General features: G+C 24.3%; 3 protein-coding genes across 3 annotated transcripts, besides 17 other annotated features; 2 read left to right on the forward strand and 1 right to left on the reverse strand.

The window, feature by feature from the left end:
* Window positions 1–84: 84 nt before the first annotated feature.
* Window positions 85–672, forward strand: EDI_045090 (Ephrin type-A receptor 4A, putative; the record flags this gene model as incomplete). Its single annotated transcript, XM_001741823.1, has 1 exon — window positions 85–672. The coding sequence occupies one exon, from the start codon at window positions 85–87 to the stop codon at window positions 670–672; it is 588 nt and encodes a 195-aa protein (XP_001741875.1).
* A 177-nt stretch (window positions 673–849) lies between these two features.
* On the reverse strand, window positions 850–2,466 carry EDI_045100 (T-complex protein 1 subunit delta, putative; the record flags this gene model as incomplete). The annotated part of the gene is made up of 1 exon (XM_001741824.1): window positions 850–2,466. One exon carries the CDS (start codon window positions 2,464–2,466, stop codon window positions 850–852), a length of 1,617 nt encoding a protein of 538 aa, XP_001741876.1.
* Window positions 2,467–2,537: 71 nt separating this feature from the next.
* Window positions 2,538–2,684: a sequence feature (AT_rich).
* A 206-nt stretch (window positions 2,685–2,890) lies between these two features.
* Window positions 2,891–2,934: a sequence feature (AT_rich).
* Window positions 2,935–3,052: 118 nt separating this feature from the next.
* Window positions 3,053–3,087: a sequence feature (AT_rich).
* Window positions 3,088–3,168: 81 nt separating this feature from the next.
* EDI_045110 (ubiquitin ligase E3 alpha, putative) lies at window positions 3,169–7,083 on the forward strand (the record flags this gene model as incomplete). The annotated part of the gene is made up of 1 exon (XM_001741825.1): window positions 3,169–7,083. One exon carries the CDS (start codon window positions 3,169–3,171, stop codon window positions 7,081–7,083), a length of 3,915 nt encoding a protein of 1,304 aa, XP_001741877.1.
* Window positions 4,520–4,551: a sequence feature (AT_rich).
* Window positions 5,285–5,326: a sequence feature (AT_rich).
* Window positions 6,435–6,501: a sequence feature (AT_rich).
* Window positions 7,084–7,182: 99 nt separating the features above from the next.
* Window positions 7,183–7,281: a microsatellite.
* A 98-nt stretch (window positions 7,282–7,379) lies between these two features.
* Window positions 7,380–7,401: a sequence feature (AT_rich).
* A 144-nt stretch (window positions 7,402–7,545) lies between these two features.
* Window positions 7,546–7,566: a sequence feature (AT_rich).
* A 161-nt stretch (window positions 7,567–7,727) lies between these two features.
* Window positions 7,728–7,769: a sequence feature (AT_rich).
* A 53-nt stretch (window positions 7,770–7,822) lies between these two features.
* Window positions 7,823–7,974: a microsatellite.
* A 26-nt stretch (window positions 7,975–8,000) lies between these two features.
* Window positions 8,001–8,049: a sequence feature (AT_rich).
* Window positions 8,050–8,107: 58 nt separating this feature from the next.
* Window positions 8,108–8,274: a microsatellite.
* Window positions 8,155–8,329: a microsatellite.
* A 20-nt stretch (window positions 8,330–8,349) lies between these two features.
* Window positions 8,350–8,492: a microsatellite.
* Window positions 8,493–8,577: 85 nt separating this feature from the next.
* Window positions 8,578–8,687: a microsatellite.
* Window positions 8,688–8,752: 65 nt separating this feature from the next.
* Window positions 8,753–8,884: a microsatellite.
* Between the last annotated feature and the right edge of the window lie 186 nt (window positions 8,885–9,070).

A 9,070-nucleotide genomic window follows, 5' to 3' on the forward strand; every position in this document is an offset into this window, starting at 1 on the left:
TCTTTGTTTTAGGTTCATTAGAGTGAATATATAAGAAAATCAAGTAAAGATTTTCTTATACTTCCATATAATTTAAAATTAAGAATGTTATATGATACTGCTAGAGGAATGAGTTTTCTTCATGAAAATAATATTCTTCATTTAGACCTTAAACCAGACAATTTATTAGTTAATTCTTTATTTGCTGATTCTGCTTGTTGTGTAAAAATTACTGATTTTGGTACTTCAAGATTTACCAAGAAAAATAATACAAACTCTGATGATAAAGGGCTTGGTACTCCAATTTATCTTGCTCCAGAAGCTTATAGAGATGAATATACTCCAGCAGGTGATGTGTATTCATTTGCTATTACTTCTTGGGAAATTTTTTATCAAGATGAACCTTATAAAGAATTTAAATCATTATTTGAAATTAAACAATATGTTGAAGAAGGTAAAAGACTTAGAATAGATGAAACAATGCCCTTATTATTAAAAATAATGATTGAATCTTGTTGGAAACAAAATCCACAAGATAGAATTACTTTTGATGAGATTTGTCGCTCTTTAGTAAAGATTATTGATGATGCTCCAAATCATTTGAATTTAGATAGTGCTGTTGATGATGAAAAAATTAAAGACTTTGTAACATCAAGACAAACAAGAATTCAAAATATGTTAGATGAATATTAATCATTTAAAAGTTAAAATAAAACTTTTCTTTTTTTTGTATTAATTCCATTTTTCCTTTAACTTTTGTTTTTCTTTTAAATTTTTTTATTTGTTATAACTTATCAAAAGACATTAAAGAAATATTTTATTAATGACCAAAGAGAATTAAATCAATTTATTTTTATCATCTCCACTCATTCATCTTGCAACAACAATGTTATCAATTTTTAATATTAATGCAACTGTATCTGTAGCGAGTTTTACTGCTGATAAGAATACTAATAATGGATTGACTACATTAAGTGAGTTCATATCTTCAACACTTCCTTGTACTTTATTGTCTCTTCTCATTGAAATACCAGCGTTCTTTTCTCCATTTAAATGAGCTAATTTTAATTGAGTTACTAATTCCATTGGATTTAATCCTGCATTTTCTGCAAGTGTATATGGAATAATTTCAAATGCTTCTGCATATTCTTTAACACACAATCCATATTCTCCTTTTAATGTTTCTGCCCATTGTTTTAATTTACAACATAATTCCATTTCCATGGCTCCACCTCCTGGACATAAATATTTGCATTTTACTAATGATCTAACAACACACAATGCATCATGTAATGATCTTTCTGCTTCATCAAGAACTAATCTATTTGCTCCTCTAACAAGAACTGAAACACATGGCGCAGTTCCTTTAACACCTGTAATTTTAACTATTTTATCTTCATCTTCAATGCTAACTTCTTCTACATTTTCAGCATATCCTAATTTATCTTCAGTAAATCCTTCAATACTAGCAATTGGAACTGCATTAATTGTTTTACAAATAAATTCAATGTCATCTCTTTCAATATCTTTAACTACCATAATTTTTAATTTAGCAAGAAAATGAAGTGCTAAATCACTAACTCCTTCACGTAAAATAGACTTTTGTATTAACAATACATTGCATCCACTTTTTTGAATAGCACGACAAAGTTTTAATGTATATGCTCGTTCTTCCTTTAAAACTTTATCCATTTGTGCATAGTCTGTAATTACTACATTTCCATCCATATTAGTTTTTGGTGGTGAAATACAAAATTGACATACTCCAATTTTAGCTTTTTCAACATGAGTTGGTCCTCCTGAAACATGTGATGCTTTTTGAAGGAATACAAGTCCATCAATAAGTTCTGTATCATCGATTGTTCCTCCTATCTTTTTTGTTATTCTAACATTTCTTAAATCAACATTTCTTGCTGTGTTAATATCAATAACTTTCATTACTGAATCAACAGCAATTGGTGCAAATATTTGACTTGATTGATTTACAACTTTAGAATTAAGTGATGTATTTGCTGCTTTTAATAAACTCTCTCGATCGGTTAATTCAATTGGAATTGATGCTTCTTTTAATATCTCTGCTGATTTGGCTGATGCTAAATGGAATGCACGAGCAATTACTGATGGATTAACTCCTTTATTTAAAAGGATATTTGCTGCTGATAACATAGCTCCAGCTAGAATAGTTACAGTAGTTGTTCCATCACCTGCTTCAATATCTTGTGATTTAGATAATTCTGACATCATTAATGCACATGGATGTTGAAGTTTTAATTGTTGAATAATAGTTGCTCCATCATTGGTAATGATTGTTTCTCCATTAGGTGAAATAATCATTTTATCCATTCCTCTTGGTCCAAGTGATGTACGAACTGCATCAGCCACACTTTTAGCAGCAATGATATTAGTTTGTCTAATATTTTTTTCTCCTTCTTTTCCTTCTTTCATTTCACCTTTTTGGTGTTGTTTAGGTGCAGTTGTAGTACTCATTTCAATTCAGACTGTTTTGGTTTGTTAAGTTGTTGTATTTTTTAGTTTTTTTTCTTTTCTTCACCTTCAACAAATTTATTTATAGTTTATTATTGTTTTTTTATTAGTAAAATATAGTTAAAAATAAATAATTGAAATATTAAAAAAAAATATTTAAAAAATAAATTAAAAAACACAATTATTATTATAATAAAATAATGTTTTTTTTATATTTATTTGAGATTCTAATGAATAATCAATTATTCTAAATTCTTTCACATTAAATAACAATAACTAAGAAATGAAAAATTAATTTACTAATAATCGATCACATAAAGAATCAACTTGTTCTAATGAAATTGAGTTATGTGGATTATTGGAAATATAAGAATTGTTATTAACTTTGCTATTATATTTATTAAGAGAATGTTTTCTCATGATGCTCTTTTTTTAAAGAAATTAGATATTATTATTTTAATTTTATAATAACCTTAAAGAAACAACAAAACATCAGTTAATTTACAGCAATTGTAGCGATAATAAAAGACTTTTTGTTTTAGTATGGATTAATATTTAAATAACCAAAACCAAATTCATAAACAAAAACAATTTTAAATTAAATAACAAAATATTATAATTTTACTGTAAAAAAACGTGATACAAAACAGAGTTTATGATATGAGTTTTCAGAAAAAGAAACCCTAAAATTCAGTTAAATAAATAATGGAAGAAGAAGTCAATGTAGAAGATTTTTGGAAAGAATATTATCATGTTCCATTATCAACTCTATTAGTTAAGTGTAGTGGAATTATTCCCTTATGTGTTTGTCAACATCAAGGAGATGGAAAGCATAGAGAAATTATTTATAGATGCAAAACATGTGGAATAGATGATACTTCATGTATTTGTTCTACTTGTTTTTCAAAAGGGAATCATGAAGGACATGATGCATATGCATATGCAACAGTAGGGACATTTACATGTGATTGTGGAAATGAACGTGCATGGAAAAGAAGTGGATTTTGTAGTGAACATGGAAACCAATTTAAAGGGAATGTTGTTGAACAAATACCTTCAGAATTTAAAGGGATTGAGACTATTTTAGAAAAAATGATTAATGAAATAACGATTCAAAGTCAACAAGAAATGAATTCTAAAGTACAAAAAATTATTATTGTAATTAATGCACTTACATCATGTAACTTATTTTTTCTTCTCTTTGCTGATATTTGCAATAAAAATATTCCTAATTTTATTCATTCTTCAATTAAAGAAAAGTTAAATAAAAAATCATTATCTTATTTTGAATATTTCTTTGAATTGTGTTTTACTCGTGGAGTTGGTTGTGAGAATTTAAAAGAATTTTTAACTAAGTATATGACTGAATTACATCTTTTTAAATTCTCTCCAGAAATAATATATCAATTATCTATTGATTCAATTAGTGGATCATTTAATAACGAAAAGTTAGTACAAGACCTCACATTTCATTTTACTAATTCTAAAGATGATTACATTAAATATTATTTTAAATCAAATAGATTAGAACATACTTTAGATCTAATGTATACATTATTTACTAATATTTTTTGTGGAAAAAAAATATTATATGAACAAGAGTATTCTAATAGTCTTAAAACTGCTAATGTTCTCACTGATAATTTTAATAACTTCTTATTTTGGTTTATTGTAGAACATCCTAAAATGCCAGTTGTTGATTTTACTGATACAATTTACAATAAATTTATTCAAGCATTGTCATTATGTTCTAATTCATTACCTATTATTATTAAAGAAGGAACACATGTTGAATATGATAATTATTATTTTGATTCTACAAGTTATATTACTGAAAATTCAATTGAAATGATTGAAGCTATTGTTGATACTGCTTCAATAAATTCATTGTTCAATTATTTCCCTTCAATACATTCACAAGTAATGAAATCAGTCAGAAAATATTTAGTTGAAGTACCAATAATTAATGTAGAAAATGAACAAATTCATTTAAGACTTTGTGGAAAAAATCAACCAGTATCACCTTTAAGTCCTTTACTTAATTTTTATTGTGAAGTATTATTAAATTTAAATAAAAATAATAAAAAACCAGAAATATCAAATGAAGATGCTTTATTGTTAATTGAACACGTAATTTTATCACAGGTATTTAAAGAACAGTATATTAATGGTGATTGGGTAAGAAATGGTGGTGAAGCTGAACAACAATTTTATTATTATGTTAGTACTTATTATTTTCAACCTATTTTACTTGACCTTACATTAGTTCAATTATTACTTTCTTATGTTTCACCAAAACAATTTTTTTTAACATCATTTGTTATGTTTAATTTATTAGGTATTGATGTAAGTAATATTGACCTTACAAAACAATATCATCTCTCTGATCTTCAGATTGAATCACCATATCAAGTAACTGGGTTTATTCGTTCTTTAATAGAAATTTCAAGAGAACAAACAATTACATCAAATCTCAATGACTCTGAAATATTTCAACAAATGATTCTTCATTTTACAGCTGCTGGAATTTCAGCACCATCAGTAATTGTACAACAAACTCCATATGACAGTTTACCATTAGAACGAAATTATGATGTTGTTTGTGAAAAAAAAGGAATTATTAAAAAGAAGTTATTACCTCAAGTTAATCCAGTATATCCATTATTTGGACAAATTCATCGTGAATCATTAATCAAACAAACAGTTTTTAATAACAAATCAATTAAAAGTAATCGGTTTGAGTTTGGGTTTAAAGATGAACTTGTTTTTGATGGTATTAAACAATTATTAAAATCTATTTGGGTATATAAGTTCTTTGTTCAATTAATACAAAAACTAAATACAAAAAATAAAAATTTTATTTGTGATTCTATAGAACTTGGGATGTTATTTATTCATGACGGATATCATTTTCACTTGTTCGAATCAAATGAATTTCTCAAAAATGAAGAATTTAAAGAAGTTGTTAAAGCTATTGGATATTTTATTGGGATTCACAGAAATGAATTACCTGGAAGTAAAGAGTTTGTAAATGAAATAAAAAGTTATTTGTTAGAAGGATTTGCATCAGTTCCTGAACGTTCAATACTACAAAATGATATCGAAGTTAAAGAAAAACCAAAGATGAAAAAACAAGAAATGAAGAAAAAGATTTTGTTATTAATGAAAAAGAAACAAGAATTATATCATAAAAGTATTGAAAAGATAACAGAAAATAAAAATGATGAATGTGTCATTTGTCAAATGGATGAAAAAAGTCCAATGGGTAGACTTATTTTTCTATCTGGAAATGGAAGTGTGGAGATTCAAAGAATTAATGAAGGTGGAAAAACGTTTGCACCATTAAATGTAACTACATGTTCTCATCACGTTCATTTGAAATGTTTTGAAGAGATGAGAGGTGAACGAAGTACTTGTCCTGTCTGTGTAAATAATTATTCTCAATTTATACCTTTAAGTAAAAGTATTATCCAAAATGGCAAAACAAAAGAATTTATTAAAGAGTCTTTCAAATCAATATTAGAAATAGAAATTGAAGATGGAAATTCTTTTGATGCAATAACATGGTGTATACATTCTACTATATCATCAATTGAAATTGGCTTAAGAAGTGGAGTTTTAATGAGCGAAGAAGATAAAGATATTATTTATTCAATGTTTTTAGCAATTCAAATATTATCTGAAGAATATGAGTCAAATAAGAAGTTTATATTAGATAAAATTGATTTAGTAGATCCATTTTTTGCCTATATTACACTAAAAGCATTTAAAGAACCAACAGAAATCGTTCATAAGTATCAAGTTAAAGGGGCATTAGCTGTTATTGCAAGTAAAGAACCTAAATTACTTAAAGGAAGAATATTAGAAAAGTTTAGTAAAAAAAAACTAGAATGTGTTGAATGTTCAGAATTTGATAAAATTAATACCATTCAAGAAGCCATTAATAAATTATGTGAAACATACCAAACAAGTATTAATTTATTAAATAATTGTATAAACGAAAAAGAAGAAAAAATAAATTTTTTACAATATATAAATGAATTTAGTAATGTTTTTGCATTAACCATTCCAAGTATCCCTCGTCCATTTGAATTTAAACATTTACCAAAAACTATATTAAAACTTGTTAATAAATATTCAATAGAAAAATGTTGTAATTGTCATGAAACTGATGGAGATGTTTTAACAAAAAAAATTTGTTTAAATTGTGGTTGTCTTGTTTGTAATAATTGTTTCACAGAACATCGTATAATTTGCACAAATGGATTTGGAATCTTTCTTGATGTTTCACGTGGAGCAGTTTGTTTATCTGAAGATGATATAGAAAAAGGAATTGTTGTTTACGAGAATAAATATGGAGATAACTTCACTGCAACAACTATTCAACAAAGTGAGTTTCTTTTACAAAATGATAAATATCAACAATTTAAAAATGCTTTTTTAAGAGGTTCTATTCTCCAAAGTTCTTTATTTATTGAATTTAATGACTCAAACTTAGAACCAACATTTGCAAATCAACTTGGTGATTTTTTCAGTGATGAAGAGCCTCAAATAATTCAAACCCAAAACATGGATGAAACAGGAGGACATAACAATGAAAATCCAAACACTTCTAATTAATTGATTGATTTTATTTAAATCTAGTTATATTATTTATAGTTTGAAAAAAAGTACTTTTCAATCAAATAAAAAAATTGAGTGAAATAATTTCCTTTTCTGAAATACAGAGGAAAAAAAAAATAAAAAAAAAATAGAAAGTTGAGAAGAGAAAAAGAAGAAGAGATATTAAACAAAAAATACCAATAAATGAAAAGAAAAGTAACTTAATTATAAAAGACTGTAGATATATTAAAGAAAAGTGGTAAGCACTGAATATATCATTAGAGGAAAGAAAATAGTTAAAAGATAAAAAGAAGAAATAATATAAATATAAATTAAGTTTTAAGACAATAGTTTTCATCCAGTTGTTCAGGTGAGATCAAGTCTCATCTCTCACTCTCATCTAAGACTATTTCTTTTGATTTATATATATTTATATATGCACTATAATGATTACTACATTATTTCATTAAGTCTTTCATGTTTTTATTAATTATATTTTTTGCTATTATTTCCCACAGTATTTTTTTTATTTAAAACTGTTCTAATAATTTTCTTAACTCTTTATTGATTAATATCTTATTCTTAATATAGCTGGTATTGTTATTAGTTTTATCATTTATTCTATTATCTTGATTATTTCTTGAGATATACACTACTTGTTCATTTTATTCATAATTATTATACTTATATTTTCATTTTTTTTACATTTGTAATATCTATGATAAGTGTATATTTGTTCTTTGAATCTCTAACATAAATGTTTATTCTTTTGTGTAATTTCATTTCTTCTTTATTCATAATTTCATTTTTCCACATATTCATTATCTCTTCTTTTTATATTTTCTTTTTATTCTTCATATTCCATCTTTTTTTCTTTTTCATATTTTCCATTTATTCTTTCTCTCATTTGATTTATTATATCATTTACAAACATCTTAAATTTAATTTTTAATCTTCTCTAATTATATTTATTTATTATTATTTCATGTTTTTCAATATGACTTCTTCGTTATAATACAATTTAATAATATATGATTTATAGTTGTTTTTTTTATCATATATTAATATATTGCTAATATTTAATTATATTTCAATTATGTTTTTATTATTCAATCATTTGTTGATTTTCTTGATTCATTTTTACTTCTTCATATTATTTTCTTTCTATATTAATTCATTATTTTATTTGTTATTTCTTTATCTATTATTAACTATTAAAATTATTTATGAATTTTTCATTATTATTCTTCTTTCTATTCATTTAAATGTTATTGATGGAATGTATTCTTTATATATTTACTATTCTTATTTATTTGTTTTTCAATTTCTCTTCTTTCTCATATTTTTCTTTATTTTCTTTATATTTATTCACTTGCTTCATGTTTTATAAAATATATTCTTTTTTCTTTTTATTTATTTATTTATTTCATCTCATTCCATTTGAATTATATTATTATCTAATGATTTCTATATATATATATATTCATACATATTTGATAGTAATCAATATCCTTTATTTTCTTTTTTATCATTAATTTTATTCTACATACTTATTTCACTTTCATATTTGTTTTAAATATTTTTCTAATATTTTGATCTAATTTAATTAATTTTATCATTATAATTTGATTATATGATGAATATCTCTAAATAATGCTATCATTTCTGTATTATTTCTTATTATATAATTTCTGTTGTTCTCATTATTTTGATTTATATTTTCATTTCATAATATCATGTGTTATTTTCTTAATACATTCTTTATCATTATTCTTTGTTTATTTGAATATTCATAATTATTTATATGAGTTATTTTCATAAATTAGTTGTATATCTTTCATATTATTTGTTATCGTTAGGTCACGAAATTATGCATTTTATTCGTATTTTTCATTATATTATTATATTGATTTGTGATGTTGTTCATTATTTCATAATTGTTGTCTAAATGTAATGAATGTAATCATTGTTTGATTAAAACTTGGTGTTTATGTTTGATAGATCA

This window comes from Entamoeba dispar, genomic scaffold (assembly GCF_000209125.1).
Source record: "Entamoeba dispar SAW760 scf_1105229464087 genomic scaffold, whole genome shotgun sequence".
Classification (NCBI taxonomy): Eukaryota; Evosea; order Mastigamoebida; family Endamoebidae; genus Entamoeba; species Entamoeba dispar.